The 19374-nt window shown below is 42.5% G+C and overlaps 1 protein-coding gene across 1 annotated transcript in view; it reads right to left on the minus strand.

The window, feature by feature from the left end:
• The window catches only part of lsamp (limbic system associated membrane protein), a 261006-nt gene that overhangs the window by 35592 nt on the left and 206040 nt on the right, over positions 1–19374 (minus strand). The window contains exon 4 of the mRNA XM_079558444.1: positions 12594–12719. Coding sequence (XP_079414570.1) covers positions 12594–12719 — 126 coding nt within the window. The remainder of the gene's footprint in view (positions 1–12593; positions 12720–19374) is intronic.

Consider the following 19374-nt stretch of genomic DNA (forward strand, 5'->3'; position numbering starts at 1 on the left):
GAGACCAGCTGCCAATTGTAAACAAATAAGTGAACAGTGGCAGTCAGCAGATCTGTGATGGATGAGCAGCTGTCTGTTGCCAGCATCCCGAAGGAGCGTCTGAACACACACTCGCTTGTATAGTCAGATTCTTGTGTCTGGTGGGGACAGAGACCAATGCTCATTTATTGGAGACTAAAACCACATCCAAATCGCACTTTGTCCCTGTAAGCATATGCGGGTGACCTCAGTGCAGCACTCAGGGATCCACATCTAGATCTTGAGCATGGTCTGGAGTATCAAGATCAAGAATTTGCCAGTTTTGCATGTTTTGGCAAACCGGAGACGTTGACAACCTAAAAAGACTCCACACAGAAGTGCCCGCATTGGTTCAAACTGGGGTCCTTTCTGCTATGAGGCAAGAGCTACACAGACTGAACGCACGTCCAACTTAGAAAACATTGGCACTTAATGTAGCTCCTCAAAAATATAAAGCTATGATCCATTACAGGCTGTCTTATACATAGCTTTATGCACACATACTATATGTACACACACACAAAGTGGCAGCTGGGACCCTGCTGAAGGCGGTCTGACCCCGGCTGCTCTAACAAGGGCCAGTCACCACTTCACACTTCCCTGTGCCATCAGATGGACTGTGGGTCACGAAAGAAGCTCTGACAGCTTGGCTCACTGCAGAGGAGTGTCTATGTGCGCGCTGCCTGCTGCTCATCACTGCAACAGCACGCTATCACTTCACATGGTGTATCTGCCACGGAGCACTTGACAAGTTGAGGACTGAGTAATTATCACCAACCAAGTACACACAACATTTAATTGGTGGAGTAAGATAACATGAAGTGCTTTATGCATACAAGTTGTACAACAAAATTGGGCTGATCTGATGGAGGGTTATTCTTGACCGTGCCACTATGGACTAACCTGACCTGCATTTTGTTGGATCTAGAGTCTTATGCAGATACTCAACAACTGAACAACACACGGTCTGAGGAAAGAAGCTCGATGCTCTATGACATGAGTCTTAAATGCTGAGCCACTGATGCCATCATTGCAATAATCAGCATGTGTTGATCAGGATTATAGGCCTCAATCTTGTGTCTCAAAACGCAGACTATAGCGTAAGATCTTTCCAAAACTTCTCCTAGTTTGTGATGTGCGAAATCAGACATCTGTATCGCAGCTTTTGACGAAGTGCTACCATCTTGTGACTAAATATGGCGTCAAGAGAGAAGTGTTGATGAGTGACAGCAAACCAGAAGCAGCAGTTCATCATCTTCATCTGCACACTATATGTTGATAGACCCAAAATATTATTTATATATATATTTTTTTAAGTCATAAGCTTCTATATTGCACTTTTATCAAGATAAAATGAGGCGCTACATGAAGGGACACAGTGTGAAATGGATAGTCAGTTGTTTTTGCTCTGTAACCTCTAGTTTATTTTAAAAGATGACACTTTATTTATAGAAAACTAAGGCTTGCCATCTCCTCACCAGCACCATCCCAGTATTTTTTTCTCTGCTGTTTTGTTCTTTTACTTCACTAGAACAGCAGTCACAATGTGTCTTTATGATGAAAGCAAGCAAAGCGTGCCTCAAGTGGAAGAACCTTTTTCCAAAACTTTTCCAAGGACTGTATCCAAGCGTAAAAATAATAGAAGTCTCTCACGATGTTTGTACATCATCTAATAAAGGATTCTGAACTCTTCAAAATATTTTTTGGAGACTAAACAAGTGGCGACTAGAATGAAGATGGGTGTTGCCAATAACGAGACAAATTCCACCTACTTCATCGGAGTTCAGCGAAAGATCGGGACGTGTTCACGACGCTTCCTAAGATAAAAGGTGAAATAACAAAAACAATCCTGTACACTTGATGGCTTAAGCACTTTTATCTTCAAGAGTCCAAGCCGCTCTTTTTTCTTTTCTTTTTTGAGGAGGGGGAAAGCACCACCTTATTCAAACACCTTTTGCTTCAGGTATAGCTTTCTCTCCATGTCTCTCTCCAGACATCGACCTGCCGTGCAGAAAGGACAATTGAAGCGACTATCGCCGTGCGCGGAAACAGGAGATGGGGAGATGATGGAGAGAAGAGGAGACAGAAAGAGTGAGATGGATCGAACAAGATGGGAACAGGGACATAGGCCTCCAGACGAGGTGACAGCACTGGTCGCGAAGTTTGGCCCGCTGCTGCCGAGAGGAGCGTAGGAGGCATGTCAAGGGCACTCAGCATCAGACTTTTAAAAGGCCGCCCTGCCAAGTGCTCCTATAAAGGGGTTATGACTTCAATATTGGCCCGAATCATATAGCGCAGCGGGAGCACGGGCCATGCTCCAAGTCAATTCATTTGGACAGATGTCTTTGTTGCAATGAAGCTGTTGTGTGGTAGATTCATAGCGTGTCACTTTACACTATGCAGATACGTATCTTGGGCTCAAGGGCGCTGTGATGGCAAAAACAAATGGAGGCTTTGGCGAGTGGGAAGGTCAAAGTGGATGCAAGTTTTGTCTTCAACTGATTTTAATTGTAAACTATAAAAATAAAACTACATAGGTGTACTTTTATCTCATAGGATGACAGATCTAAACCGCATACTAAAAAACATACAATGCATTTTAATTACGATAATACTCTAAACTTGCGTCAATGTAGTATGGCCCTAATGGAGAACTGCGCTGGGACCATACAGCATTAAAGCACATGGGCTGCGGTCCAACTCAATCAGTATGGACAGATGTCATTGTTGCAGTCAATGCAGAAAAATCCGGTGGAATCACAGCACACCACTTTGCACTTGCCTCCAAGAACTTGCACAAGGGCACCACAGTGGCAAAGTCAAACTTATGATTAACAGGTAGAGAGGCTCCTTTAGATTTCCGAACACATTTTTATAGCCATTGCCTTCATCATTCCACCCGGGTGCGGCGTTGTAAATAAGCCAAAAACGTGTCCGTGACTTGCTTTTAAAGCGTGGAACATCTGCTGAGTGCTAACCTCCGATGTCTTCGCTTGGGTGGCTGTGCTCAGTGGTGATCCTCCCTGAAGCTAAATAACAGACAAACTGTCACACAGGAGAGGTGAGCCGGGTCTCTGATGAACTAAACGAACATTAATTAACCTCCGAAGCTGCCATAAATGATGGAAGAATTATTACAGATCCAATCAAGGAACCCATTTGCATGCGAACACCTTATCATTTAATTTTCTCCCCTGCCTCCACTGGACTTTTAAACCCCCCTTAGGATAGCGCAACTTCTGTTTTTACAACTCTGCTGGATCCGTTTCACATCGTGGGATAGCAAAGGCTGCAGGGCATATATTTTCCACGCTAGTCTGACTTTTATTTTGGCGGGGCAAGGGAGGAATCCTCGCTTGACCAAAAAAAAGCTCTATTTCCTCTCTTCATTGTGCACCGCGGGAAGCTGTCAGTCTCTCGGCCCCCCCACCGCCCGAGAGCCAGTCAGTGACCTTTACAGTCTATTCTGGGAGAGTTTAAGGGAGAAAAGGGTTGGACACATGCTGTTTGGAAGCCGAGTGAAACCAAAATGAAATACGCCCATTGCATAGTGGCTTGTGAGTATGTGGTGTCAAGAGGAGAGAGAATATTTGGAACATAAGATAAGATAAGATAAGATAAACCTTTATTCATCTCACAAAGGAGAAATTCACTTGTTACAGTCGGCGTTACTTCACAGTCTTATTGTACATTGGGTTATTTACACAACATGACACATTCGTCTGACATGCAAATTTGGTGTCTCCCTATACATGGGTTTTCAGTGACATCACGCATAGTTCCGGCAGCCATTTTGAATACCGAAGTAGAATTATGCAGTACTACAACATGCAACAATATCTCTACTCATGTTATGTGATGAAAATGTACAGACGTTACAGCTCTGTCAAGGATTTACTTAAGATCTGCTTCACTCCTCAGACTCAAATTTTTCATTTTTATGTCAACAGTCTGAGTCAGTGTTAAAGCTGCTCAAGACATTAGCATGCTACCGGTTAGCAACTGTCAACCACAATGGCTTCAACACGATGAACACATGTGTGGCTCATATCTATGAACACTGAGGAAATACAACAGTAACAGAGCTGAGCTGTTATTAGTCTACATGTGTTCATCATGTTGAAGCTAAATGCTAACCGGTAGCATGCTAACATCTTAAACACTGACTCACTGGTTCCTTCACATAAACATGCATCTCTGGGGCCGTGTTTTTACTGTTATCTTCTTGAGCAATGATTACAAGTACATAAAAATGCCCCTGTCAATCAGTTGTCTTTCATTTTCATCCTGAGTAGAGATATTGTTATATGTTGTAGTACTGCATAATTCTACTTCAGTATTCAAAATGGCCGCTACAACAACAAAGGTCACATGATTGAAAGGCATGTATAGTCCCATTATGTAGCGTTCAAATAGTTATTCATCTTAAAACTTCTTAACCCCTGCCTGAACCAAGCATATTTTCTCTAGTTTGGCTTTTCCCAAATCTAAAAGTGAAAGTGTCAAAATAGCAACAAAAATCAGACAAAAACGAGGATGAGAATAAGGAAAAAGAGCAACCAAAAAGTGACAAAAATGTGGAAAGAATGTGTGACAAAATGCACCAAAAAAGCAATGCGAAGAAAAAGATCTGTTTAGATGAGTTTTGTCGGTCTTCGCTTTCGGATGAGGCGTTACACTGGCCTATAGGCTTTGACCTTTTAGATTTGGGTAAAGCTGAACTCGAGGAAATGGCGGTGGGGGCTAAGAGGTCAAAACGTTTTCGACTTTACTGGTTTCTCACTGCTGCTGTTAAGGTTACTGAAGTTTCCCAGCAAATTGTTGGAAAACAGAACATGCAGAGTGGCTGAATTGCCAATGATACAGGAATATTATGCTCTTTGCCCGAAATAACTTAATTTGTAACCTTTGAAATGATGTTCCTCAGTGGAAAAAGATATGTGTTTGTCTTTGTATGTACCAATTACATTTCATCCACATGCTAGATCTGTGCCTTTGGGATTACGAACAAGCTGTGTTCACGCCATTACATTACTCACATTAGAGACTCTACCGCAAACAGCTCCTTCTTGCTCATCACACACGAACCTCATCCCCGCTCTCCTCTTCTCTATTGATCATTCCCTCCAAATGATCAAGCAAACTCTTGAGTCAATATTCGCAGCACCCCACATTGACAGTCACCAAAAAAAAAAAAAAAAAATAGTCTCGATCAAAAGACCAGGAAGTGCAAGTGTTTAACAGGTAGAAAAGATGTCACACAGCGATAAAGAAAACCACACTTGCAACTTTCCCTGCCTCCGACCCGGAGCACCAATACACACTAATGGAAAACATCTGCCTCGCTGCTCTCAATCACAGGGCTATGACAAGGCGGACAGGTCAGTCCTGACTGTATTCTGTCTACAGTTTTCGGTTTGTTGATTCTGCAAAACGTTGTAACTTGGTTTATCACGATCAGAAGAAGCTAACAGGCTAACGTGCAAAGAGTTTTCTCCAAAGGTGGGAGTAAGTCACAAAATGCAAGTCTCGAGTCAAGTCCAAGTCGTGGAGGTCCAAGTCCCAAGTAAGTCCAAGTCTATCGGTCATGGGATCAAGTCAAGTCAAGTCAAGTCATAGCTTTTGTCAGGTCAAGTCAAGTCAAGTCTTTCTTTTGCCGGCAAGTCACCTCAAGTCACAAACGCCAGCGTGTCTACTTTTCAAAATGTGTTTAATCTTGAAAACAACAAGTGCTTTCTCAAGATATAGCAATTTGGAATTTAGGCTAAAATCAAAGTTTTTAAAATCTCATGGATTTGGATTTAAAGTCTAATTAATATTTAATCGCCACAAAATTCAAAATACATATATTTTAAATGCTCCAGTCTATGTACAAAATTACCGGGACAGCATTTTAAGGAAGGGGGCCGACTTAAAAAAAAAAAATGAAACAAAGTCTTTTAAACATGAGCTGTTTTTCCTTGCAGTCTGAAAGATAAATATAAAATAATATTTTTTATTTTTATTGGTCTCTGGCAGTTTTTCTGTCAGTGGTTCCCCTGTAATGCCCCAGCCCCTGTATACTCGGATTCGCCCCTGCTCAAAATAGATTCCGTAGCCTTCAGTCCCGCTGTCACTGGGCTTGTGCGGATGCGTAATATAACCACTAAATGCTGTAAACGTTGTGTGAACACCTTAAAACATCGAAAAGCCCCAAAGATTTCTGTTGATTAATCCAGCTCTAACGCATCGTCGCTCTGGAGGCCGCCCGGGGGTTAAGGGGTTAAACAGGAATCGGTTCAACCGAAGGTTAAGGGGTTAAACGGGAATCGGTTCGACCGATAACCTCTGGTTATCTCCATTGTATAATTGGGATGCGGCACAATCTACAATACCCCTAGCGCAGTATTTACTCTCACGGACAATTAATGAGTAAAAAAAAAAGCAACATGCCACCAGCTGCTTGTGGCCTCTAGGGGCAAAAGTTACTTAGTTCTGCCTTAACATTTACATCATGACACGATGACTAGACAGCTACTAAACAATAGAGGTTTTAGAACAATCAGAAGCTTTTAAGAATAAAATGGCTGATACTGTTACAGATGGTTGTCGGCGAGGCTTCTTGAATGAGAGGCGAAACATCTACGATACATTAACTAACAGACGACGGCTTAAGAACTTTTGCTACTATAATATTTTGTCTCAAGCGGTTTGACGTTAGCATATTGCAGAATGCACTTTGTCTTCTCTTAAAGCTATACTGTCACGTCTTTGGAAGTTCTCAAGGATGTAAACCACAATTCCCCCACCAACCCTAAAGTGAATTATTGTAAAGGCAGCTTAATTAGGGCTCAAGGTAAGAAAAACATTATGTTAAAGTTTGGTATATTTAATCAAGAAAAACAGGAGTAAATGCAACACAGTTCAGGCAGTTTGCAAATGAAAATGCTTTATGAATTGTTTATGTGTTTGTCCTTGCTTGGTCTGGAACGTTCTGGCCTCGGTTTGAGCCTTGACAACCGCGCTTTACTTTAATGGCCAATTAATGCATCGCCTCGCACATATGGAATAGTGGGTTAATAGTCCCTTGCGTTTTAAACAGGCCATTATTTGTAATTGCGGTGAGGGGAACTACTTCGGCTTGTTATCTTCTTAAGCGGCGGAAGCCAAACAACAAAAAATACAAACCTTCAGGTGAACTGGAGCACGCACCATTTTAATGAGTGCCTCGTTTGGGCGATGCCTGCACGAGTCCACACCTCCCTATTCATAATGAAGCGCGGCCGATCTCATTGTCATCTCCAGGCACTTAACACAGCGGTGGAGAGGGCAACATTTGTGAAACTTCTCCCTCGCTTGTTGAAAAGGAGACACCAGTAGACGTATCCAATCTTACTAGAAGGAAAAATAGTAGGAAGGCTCAAAACTTTACAAATTTATTTTTGCTTAAATCCGTTTGCAATGAGGTTTACTGTTAAATCCCTTAATGTAATGTAGTCCACTGAAGTGAGGCATTCAGACGTCTTGCTCCAATAACAAATTAGCACGCGGCGCCATTGAAAGCTCTTAATCATGAGCTGAAGTGAACACACATACCATTCTCCTTGAAATGATCTCTCTGTTTATTTTCCCCTTTTAATTTAGTCTGCCATTGTGCTATTACGCAACCATACATGTCAGTTATAATGTAATTAGTTTCGGGACAGTCAAGCGGTGATACGACGAAATAAATAAGCCCGTGGGGATAGAGGAGCCGCTGTTTCGGGATGGGTGCACGCCGGCGCGGGAACAGATGACACCCATAATGAGTGTGGACACCCTCAGAAGCGCCACTATTAACTATCTCGTAAACAAAGGGCGAGAGCAGCATACCAATTTGAACCCATACGGTCCAGGGGGAGCCATTTATCATATACAAGTTATACTGAGGCTGTGCACTGTCACTGTGTAGGCACAGACCACAGGCTGAGCAGATTAGAGTGGAGTGAAGGATGTTACAAACTCAACAGTCGGCATGGTAAGCGATTTTTGTCTTTAAAACAGCTATGATTGAATCTGAGTTGTTCTTGTTTTCAGTGGCAACTCCAGAGATTTTTCTTGGAGTACAGTCAGGGGTCCTGGTTATTTAAAGGAGGGGAATGTGTTTTGGGAAATCTCACCTTTCTTGACATTTTACCTGATTCTGTGATGATGAGGGCTCTGGTTGTAGCAGTGAGCAGGGATTTTTATTAATACCAAGGTTCATACTTCTACATCCTCTGCTACATCTTTCAACAGGGGCTGTGGGGGTCCACCCACAGGGATTCTTAATTCAACAGATATAATTAATGAATGACCATATTTCTGTTTAATAAGAGTTATTAGACAATGATCAGAATCAGAGCACAGGCTACATTATGATAATCTGTCCATGGATTATCGAATTCAAGTTCAATGAGCAATTTGAAATCCTGGCTGATTTTTTGCTTACCAACCTAACTCTCTCTAAATTTGACCTCTGCATTTGACCCATCCTTCGATGCCGCTGGGGCAATCTGTAAGAAGCTTTGGAGATGGGAGGTCACCAGATGTGGAGCCAGGCCGATGGTCAGCATCACCAGGCTGGAGAATTCACCTATTGTACATGTTTTTAGTGGTAGGGGAAACCAGAGTACCCGGAGGAAACCTACGCAGACACGGGGAGAACATGTAAACTCCCCACAGAAAGGCCCCGTTCTGGTGGGAATCAAACCTGGGACCTTCTTGCTGTGAAGCACGAGTGCTAACCGCTGTACTACCATACCGCCAAGTAATGTAGGAAAAAAAAGTAGTTTCCCAGTTTCCCAGAGAGGAAACATGGTTTGTGTGTTCACTTCAGCTTTAAATGATGCTGTGCTAATTTGTTAATGGACCAAGAAGTCAAAATGCCTCACTTCAGTGGGCTACATTAAGGGATTCACTAAAGCTAAACCCTTAGTCAGGACTGAGGACTTTCTGTTTCTGTTGGTTTTGTTACGGGCTGATACATAGGAAACACTGAGTAAGACCCACAATGTGGCGTGTATATTAAGACTCCTCTCCTCAAAATGAATGAAACGTTTGCGGCGCCTTCAACCAACTGGTCCTTGCTTTAGAAAAGGTACCCGCAAAATTCCTTATTAACTGTTAAAAACATCCATCTCCAAAGCCCTCTTCTTACTAATGAAACTGTAGCTGGCTGAAGTTGCTTTAAAACCCATTTGCTGAAAATCATAACTTGCATGAAGAATTGCTTTGTAACATTATTTGCTTTAATAAAGCTTGTGATTTGACTTCTGTGATCTCAGCACGTGTCTTGGAGTGGTGTGGGCTGTGCAGGCAGTTGTTAGCATAACGTTAGCGCCCGGGCAGGCTAAAACGACACCACCGAGAGACCACAAGCTGCCAGACATCATTATCTCTCTCAGCGGTCTCCACATGCATTCAAATCTGGATAGTCTAAAGGATTCTGGGGCAAAAGGCACACCTGCACGCCCACAACTAAAACTTCCACATCGACTGGCTTTGCAAATAGCGCCGGACACTCTAAATGTGTCTTTGAGGCTACGTATACTACTTTGTTACCCGGAGGAGGCTTTTCCCTTGACATCAAGGTCTTCGGGTCTGCTTTTCAGTGTAGAGCAAACACATACTCTAAGGTTGTCTGCCCTCTGCTGCCTTAACACAGTGAATAGGGAAAAAGAAATCCTCCCTTGAGTGTCAATTTGGAGAATGTGAACAGTATTGAAACCTAAGAAAGTAAAAAGAAAGTTATGTGATCTGCAAAACTTCGGACATAACGAAGCGCAAACCTGCAAAGTTTTGATCTTAAGCTGTTATAGCTAATTATTTGATATCCGTGCTACGCAAAACTGTGATCACAAATGGCCTACGATATAGGAAAAGAAGTCTGAGTCTAACAAAGCTGAACAACGCTTTGGTAGATTGTTAAACGCTTCTTTATTTATCCTTGATTCCATATTCCGCCTGACTTCAAAAAGACACACTTAAAGTGAGAAAAATGAAAAGACAGAAAGAGTACTTTACAGCAAGTCTCTGACATCCCCTTTTCTCTCCATTTTGTTGGAACAAAAGCTGCGCGAGGATACAAAAAGCTCTACCTAAAACTCACTCCTCCATCGGAACCTCCGGGGCACGCTTTCTGCTCTGCAAAAAGAATTTAAAAAGAGACTTTGCTTTTCTGCACACTGCTTTTATGGAAGAAGGAGTCTACCATATGGCTCGCAGGATTACACCAAACAAATCACTCTTCTTTAAGGCAAACGGAGAAAAATCACAGGCATGTGGTGGGCCCGTCCAGGTGGAGCAGCAGATGTATTTGATGAAACATGTTTGTGAAGCTGACAAACTCGCTCAGTAATTGACAAAGACACAGAAGAGAGCAACTTTCAATCAGGGCAGAGCTGTTATCAAGCTCCGGCGCTGTCAATGTGAGCATCTCTATCCATCACGCCACAAGCTTATCAGCGGCAGGACATTTTTCTTCTCTTTGAAATTGGATTAAATCCCTCAGAAACCGCGCAGCAAACGTGACAGTGAGGTCTCATCGGAGCAAACTTGTATTACATGCTTTCACAATGACAAAATCCTTCACGCGAGGACAACGTTTTGTATGTGCAGGATGCAACTGTAAATTCGGTACGCTCACTGTCTTCTTAGCTGCTTGAAAGTACCTTCTTCAAAGTGCAGTAAGTATAGTACAGTCAGGGCCATAAACATTGGGACATCGACTCAATTCTTAGGTTTTTGGCTCTATAACCCATTACAATTTTGGCTCTGCCCACCACAGTTTTTAGCTCTATAACCCACCACAATTTTGAAACAGCGGTGTGTTTCAATGTGCTTAAACTGCAGTTTTTGCTTTGTCTTTGTACTTCCGTTGTCCTGACACTTCTGATCGAGCACGAAGCCCGTTCATTTCTAGGAGAACGAGGGAAAATATTCTCCGCTAAAATCTGATGTTTAGTAGATTGATTTGTGTAAAATGTCCAATGTTCACTTGCACCTACATGTCAACACTGCAACGTTTCGTGTAGTAACTGATTTTATGTGGACTTCTCCAATCCCATGTTAACAGATAGAGAAAAGGGGGCGGGGACAATTAATGGCGGCGCCCACGCAAACTTCCAGAATAAGGTGAATGGGGGAGGAAAATACTTGGTTGTAAAATTTTAAAACTCCGTATAGTCCCTTTAAGGGACCAAAAGCAAAAGTAGAAAATGTCCCAATAACAAGCAGGAACTGAAGACATTTGCAGTAGAGGCCTGGCAGAGCATCACCAGGGATGAAACCCTGGTGACGTCAAGCCTTCTGGACTTCAGGCTGTAATTGACTGCAAAGGATTTGAAACCAAATATTAAAAAAATGAAAAAGTTTGATTTACAAGTGTTTGCCCCATTACTTTTGGTCCCTTTAAAGTGGGAGGCTCACATACAAACGCTCACATACAAAGTCCAAAGTTTGGATGTAAATAGCCTCAAATGAGATGAAAGTTTGCCGTTTCATTTGAAATTGCTTGTAGTGGTTTATAGAGCCAAAAGCATAAGAATTGAGTCAATGTCCCAATATTTACGGACCTGACTGTGGATGGTCATTAATGTGTATCTTAAAGATTCCATTCAAGTCTCTGTTATGCTGCCTGTGATGAAGAGCCTTTTGTCTAAAGACCTTGAACAACCAGTACATTTAATTCCTTTCTAGGATTTGTATCTTTTTACTATAAAATAAGATACTGTAACCTAAAAAGTAAAAGCTTAAATGTCCAGTTTCCCCAAATAATACAGAAATATTGTCTAATTATAAAGCCTTTTTAGCCATTAAGAACTAGTAGGTTGTTTTAAACAGACTGTTGCTCTCTGGAAGTTATAAACATGCTCAGAAACTCGTCCTTGAGAAGAATTGCTATGTTGTACGCGAAGTTAGGAATGGGTTTGGATCACAACTAATAGTGATTTCTCCCTTAACCGAGCGCAGCTTTGAATACAGTTCGGCTTTACCCAAATCTAAAAGCTTCTTGACCTGAGAACTTTCAGCCTATAGGCCAGTGTAACGCCTCATTTGAAAGTCAATCTTTTGTTGCGTTTCCGTCACTTTTTAGTCAGATTTTTGTTGCTTGTTTTCTCGTGTTATTGTTGCTCTTTTTTGGCACATTTTTGTCGTTTTAACTCTTGTTTTTGTCGCTACTTTGGTGCTTTATTTTAAGAAGCTTTTAGATTCGGGTAAAGCCAAACTGGCGGGGGTTAAGAGCTTAAACTGATGACAAAGAAAGAAACAAACAGATACAGGGCCTTTAAATATCCAAACCCACCCAAGATTTTGTTACAATTAATCTTTTGGTGAATGTTTGGGGTTTCTTACATTGGAAACGCTTATAATTCATACTTGGGCATTACTCATCTGACTGTAGCGCATGTCTTTGAACGGGTAGAGCGATTCCCGAGACTAACACGCACTAAAAAAAATAAAATAATGATCCTGCACGAGAGAGTCAGACACAGAGTACTTCAGACACAGTGCTGCGCCGGCTTGCCCTCTGGCCTGGCTGGGATGCTAATGAGCGCTGATGGGCCGAGGCTCACCTGAGGGGTTGAGCAGTCGCCAGGTGATGATTGGGTCCGGTCTGCCGCTGGCCAAACAGCTCAGCGTGACGTTACTGCCCTCGTTCACTATCACGTCTTCGGACACTTTGTAGATGCTGGCTGGAACTGTGGACAAAAGACAGGGGAGATATAATGAGGACAGAGTAAAAAAAAAAACACCCCAAAAACGGGGCAACAGGAAAAGGAATATATCGACGCTGGTCATGTACTGTTACATGTGGGTTTCTCTCACAATTCAAATGAGTACAAATCTTTTCGGTCAAGTTTTGCGCCATTTTTCCTCCACTGTCTTACACACAACTTTTGTAATTTTCCCTGAGGGCTTGCTGCAAACAAATCATCAGCCTCCAGCTATAAAACACTCTGTTGTCTCTTGTTTTTATTCAGTTATTTATTGCCTCTGCTCGGCTCGGTTTGCGCACTAATCAAAGAAGTACCTTTTGCCAAGTGTTGGGGAAAACGGATGAGCGGTCCAAGATCGAAACACTCAGTGGTGAATTTCAAACAGATCTGGCGACCCATTTTTGCCACACCATTACATCTTTTAGAGGCACTTAGAGCAAAAAAAAAAAAAAACACAAATCCGTCGAGATCCAAATAAGCCATTTAATCTCCTGCCCCGGTACCTAGCTTGAAAACAGATTGCTCCCCGTGTGTCATTGTGGGAAAAAAATGGCGTAATAAATGAGTACAGTGAGTTATTTCAATGTTCAAAGCTGCAAACTGCATCATTTCATCTCCGCGCTTTAATGATGGTGCCGCCTGGCCGTCGCCATGTCAACAAGCAACAAACCACACCTGAAGAAGTAGAAAGAAAAAAAAATAAAAGTAAGCGGGAAGAGGAATAGTGGGATGTATTAAGATGCCGGTGCTAAAGCAAGTCAGCAGCTCTCGGCGCAATCAGTCACAAAAGCATGCAGGGGGGGGGGGGGGGGGCATACATCACCGCGTCCATAAACTATAAGTAAATGGTGCTGGGTAATATATGCAGATGTGGAAGGCAGCATTACAGTGGTGATGTATGGCAGCGGAATGTGATGAATACAGGGGGGAACATAATGTAGGCAAACAAGAGTGACTGTGTTGTTAGATAGAGGAGTTTAATGTAATATCGGTCAAAGCAGAAACTTAACTTGCAAGAATCCACGTAATGCATCAACCCTGCCACATGGCTCTTAATGTTTTCACAAAGTTTGGGTTGGGTCATGTAGGCAACGATCATACCATTGCGGATTTCCTCGCTGTTTAGAAATGAGCACCAGTTCAGTGATGTGAAGGCATTTTGCTATGGAAACTTGATTCAGGCCAAAAGATAATCATGTATGTATAGGCTTGGACTATAGATGCAAGCGAGAAAACTCCATACGTGCATAAATGAATTCACATGGAAAATAAAAGACTAACACAACCGCTAATTGCGTCCTTTTACTTTAAATATATTGTTTGTGGTTAAATGCTTAGCAGATTGAATGTAGCCTTGTGTGAAAGTGGAGAAATGCACTTAACACATTAGCTTCCAAGGATATACGCAAAGTGCTCTCCTAATGCTTTCCTAAGTAAACACACTTCTGCACGTAGATAAATGCGGTGATTTTGAACGCCGTTTCTAGAGGAGGAAGATATTAACATACAACTTAGAAGGAGGCGACGATGAAGTGTTCCAAACGTGCACCCAGTAGACCACAGTGAACAGAAGGTACACAGCTCTACGTTTACAGTGGTATAAGTATGGGCCCCCCTTTAACTTTTCGACAATTTGCCATACTATGGACCATAAACATATACATATATATTTAATTGAAATTTTATGTGAAAGACACACACTCGTGAAGTGAAATGAAATTTGTACATGATTTAGATATTTTTTTTTTAGAAATAAAAAACAGAAAAGTGCGATGTGCAAAAGTACAGGCCGCCTTTCCTTTTAGTGCAACCACTTGCCTTCAGAAGTTGCCTGATGATTTCTGAATGATCACATGTTGACCCAATGACGAACTAGAGTCTACCTGTGTGTAATCTAATGTCAGTTCAAATACAGCTGCTCTGTGATGGTCTCAGAGGTCTGTTAGAGACTATTGGGGAGCAGACAGCATCATGAAGTCCAAGAACACACCAGACAGGTCCGGGATAAAGTTATTGAGAAGTATAAAGCTGGGTTAGGTTATAAAAAGATTTCCAAAGCTTTGAACATCTCTCAAAGTACAGTTAAATACACCATCAAGGAATGGAAAGAGTCTGGCATCACTGCAAACCTACCAAGACCCGGCCGTCCTCCTAAACTTACTGACCGAACAAGGACAGCACTGACCAGAGCTGGTACCAATAAGCCTATGATGACTGCATGATGACTGCAGATGAACTGCAGAGAGCTACAGCTCAGGTGGGGGAAACTGTACACAGAACAACTATCAGTCGTACACTGCACAAATCTGGCCTTTATGACTTAGTGGCACATGGTGGCTCCTGGCAAACGGGACTTCTTATGATTTTCTTTAAAAATGGCTTGTCCTAGCCACTCTGCCATAAGACCAGTGTACGACTGATAGTTGTTCTGTGGACAGTTTCGCCCACCTGAGCTGCAGAGCAGCTGTATTTGAACTGACATTAGATTACACACAGGTAGACTTTATTTAGTCATTGGGCCAACATGTGATCATCCAGAAATCATCAGGGAACTTCTGAAGGCTATTGGTTGCACTTAAAGGTAAGGGGGCCTATAATTTTGCACATCACACTTTTCAGTTTTTTTATTTATAGAAAAATATCTAAATTATGCATACATTTCATTTCACTGCACGATTGTGTGTCATCTAGTGTGTGTCTATCACATAAAATTTCAATTAAATATGTCTACGTTTATGGTCCATAGTATGGCAAAATGTCAAAATGTTAAAGGGGGGGCATGCTTTTGCATACCACGGCATGTGCTTTAGACAGATCTAGAACTTGAACTTCAACAGCGCTATTACATCGAAACTACATTCTTGTGTTTTCCAGTCACCAATATATTTAGTGTATGGAAGATTGACTTTCTGTTGTTTGTTATATCCTCATTAGATCCAGCAGCGTATACCGTTTCAGTTAGTCTTTGACATCACACACATTAAGTTTTACATTTCAGTCCTTTGGAGATAAAGAAATGGTGGGGCATCATGCAGCTGTCAACCCAATTGTGTAATGGCAACTTTAGACTCTACGGATGTTGAAAAATAGAGTTATTTGGCAGGCGGAGTGTCTTTAGTTAGCATTCAAACCTGCTGTTACCTGCCAAGTTCCAGATGTCCTAACCTAACTTACTCATGAATAAAAACATGTGCCAACTCCACACAGCTCCGAACAGCAACTGTCGAGCCCTGTTATAGAGCCCTTTGGTGACAGAATTAAAAAAAAACAAAGGCCTCGAGTCACTCCGTATTAGTGGGCCACTTCTTTATCAATCCCGGTCGCTTGCAGAGAAAAGGCAGAAAGTGGAGCATTAAACATTATGGGCTGCAAACTGTCAGCACATTCAGGTGCGGAGAGCTGATGTGGAAGTTACTGCTCAACCACTTGTCCATAAACACAGCACTCGGAGCAAGCGTCCCTAATTAACTTTCTATGTATACGCAATAACAGGCGCTACATGAATTACAATGACTTTCGGTTTTAATGCAGATAAATTCTTCAATGAATAACGGCTGATATGGAAATAATGCATTTGTATCGTCTTGTGTAGTGAAATAGAACTAAATAATAGCTTAGGATTAGAGCATGGGCTTGATGATGTGAAACAAAGACAGATCAATGTTAAACCTAGCCTAATTATATTATATATATTATATTATTATTATTAGGCCCGAGCGCCATACATGGCGATAGGGACTATTGCTTCTGCAACGCAGGGGGGCACCAGGGTGCGCTTCGATGGCGTACGGAGTGCACAACGGACACGACAGCGACCACAGCGACCTCCGACCACGACAGACGCATAGGACTCGGCCAGAGCTTTCCGAAAATGTCTAATGTGTAAAAACAGCTACAATGGAAAAACGCCTATATTGTTTTTGCTTTTGCAGAAAATCCCTCCCGGGGGCTTCAGCGGCCAACCGCGCGCTCCACGTACATGCCAGAAAAAAATGACCCACAACTTTTTTGTGCGCCTTAGCCAGAGCTTTCCAACGGTGTACTGCATGTGGTGGTAACGGCAACGGCTTAGGTTTTTTGGGCAAAAAACGATTATTTTTCTTTCTTTCTTTCCGCCTTTCCGCCTCTTAAAACTGGATTTTCACCCCCTGAACGTGCGCGAAAACTCAATTAAAAATCACCGAAAAATCCGGTCTGGTGAAAAATTTACGAAAATGTGAGTGTCCAATGTGGGACGTGCAAAATGGCACAACAGCGCCACCTGCAAATTTGAAAAAAATAATTCAGTGACGGAGAGCCTCCACCAACTTGGACACACACTCGCGCCTTTGGGCACAGACATTGTCCAGGTCGTGACCAGCAAAAAACATTATTATGACCCCGCCCCCTGACAAACAGGAAGTCCCCTATTTTGAGTGGAAAAATGAGGAAAAGTCAAATTGCCTTCACGCTGATGTCGCATTTGAACGAACTCCTCCGTGGGCGTTTGTCCAAATGAGCTTCTGATCGCTTCTAACTCATCTACACATGTTGGGGATCAAAAGTTATCCAAAGAATTTTGCTATGTTTTGCGGTCTTCGTCCAGTGGAGCCCCAAAGTTGACCTTTATTTGGGCGATTTCTCAGACATCAAAAATGACTCCTGTTCGCACAAACTAACTCGGATTATTACCAAAACTCATACACATGTTGCCCCTTCACCCCCGCATACATGGAATGAGGTTTGGTGGCAGTGGACCCAACAGCGCCCCCTATAAAATGCATGTTAATGTCATCACTCATTCACTGGGTACGTACCAGAGAGTAATGACCCTGACAGTTGCATGCGCCTTGGTCAGAGCTTTCCGAAAATGTATAATATATGGTATTTCGAGCAACGGGAACCCTTGTTAGGCCCGAGCGCCATACATGGCGATAGGGACTATTGCTTCTGCAACGCAGGGGGGCACCAGGGTGCGCTTCGATGGCGTACGGAGTGCACAACGGACACGACAGCGACCACAGCGACCTCCGACCACGACAGACGCATAGGACTCGGCCAGAGCTTTCCGAAAATGTCTAATGTGTAAAAACAGCTACAATGGAAAAACGCCTATATTGTTTTTGCTTTTGCAGAAAATCCCTCCCGGGGGCTTCAGCGGCCAACCGCGCGCTCCACGTACATGCCAGAAAAAAATGACCCACAACTTTTTTGTGCGCCTTAGCCAGAGCTTTCCAACGGTGTACTGCATGTGGTGGTAACGGCAACGGCTTAGGTTTTTTGGGCAAAAAACGATTATTTTTCTTTCTTTCTTTCTTAAAACTGGATTTTCACCCCCTGAACGTGCGCGAAAACTCAATTAAAAATCACCGAAAAATCCGGTCTGGTGAAAAATTTACGAAAATGTGAGTGTCCAATGTGGGACGTGCAAAATGGCACAACAGCGCCACCTGCAAATTTGAAAAAAATAATTCAGTGACGGAGAGCCTCCACCAACTTGGACACACACTCGCGCCTTTGGGCCTTAAGTGGTTCTAAGTGGTCCCACCCATCCTCCGTGGAAATGGCCAGAGGTCTTAGCCAGGCAGCATGGTGGCCTCTCTAAGAGTTTTCTCTGAAATTCGTCAATTTTCCAAATTTCCTCCTTTATTCACAACGGCTACAGTTTTAGACTCGTACATGTTTATACTACCCCTCTGTCACAGAAAGATGCTTCAATTTTGATGTTTTTGACTCCAAAATCAACTTTTTCTATAGTTTATAGTGACAGGAAGTTTAGTTTACCCGTTTCCTGTCCGTCCCTCTGTGTGTTCCTCGTACTATTTCGCTCTCAACGAAATATTCTTTATATGGAGGGTGCTGCTGGGCTGGTGCACCCTCTCATCAAATCTTTGGCCGGTCAGAGGAATTTACCCTAATTAAAAAGATGAATTATATTAATGCTTAAGCTGTAATTTCCGTTTTCTGCAAATACACAAGTGCAGTCTTTCATAACATTAATGTTAAATTGGCTGCAGTATTAACTAAGCTTGTGAAGCTCCATTGGTAGAGTGCCGGGTTCCTATACGTTAGGTTGTTGGATCAATCCCAGCCATCACCTTTTTTTTTTTTTCTTTTGGACTCGGTAATTTCTGGTCCCACCCTCATGAAAAATGGGGAAATGATCCCTCTCCTCCAGTGGGGTGCTGTCACCTAATTTTGGCCTGAGAATTGAGAGAATCCTCACCCTCATCAGGCCCATGTTTGTATGGACTTATATCTCAGTAGTAGCAAGGTTGTCTTCAGTGAATGAGCTAGTCCTAACACAGCCTTCACACTTTTCTTATGCTTTCTCATTTTACATGGACCACTGTACACATTGTCTCAGCCTAAGACCATGAGTGCGGGTGTTTCATAAGATATTTTTTTGTTCGACTAACACATTGTCTGTGCCTGTATAGTGTCAAGGGCAGAGCATTGGGTTTATAACCAAGAGGCCCCTGGATCAATTCTAACCTTCATAAGTTTTTTGTTTTTTTTCTTTCTTTCTTTCTTTCTTTCTTTTTTTTGGCTCTTTCTGGGAAGAACATGATTTACCGCCTTTGGTCCCACCCTCATGAAAAATGGGGAAATGTTCCCTCTCCTCCAGTGGGGTGCTGTCCCCTAATTTCGGCCCAGA

Source organism: Gobius niger (genome assembly GCF_951799975.1).
Source record: "Gobius niger genome assembly, chromosome: 1".
NCBI lineage: Eukaryota > Metazoa > Chordata > Actinopteri > Gobiiformes > Gobiidae > Gobius > Gobius niger.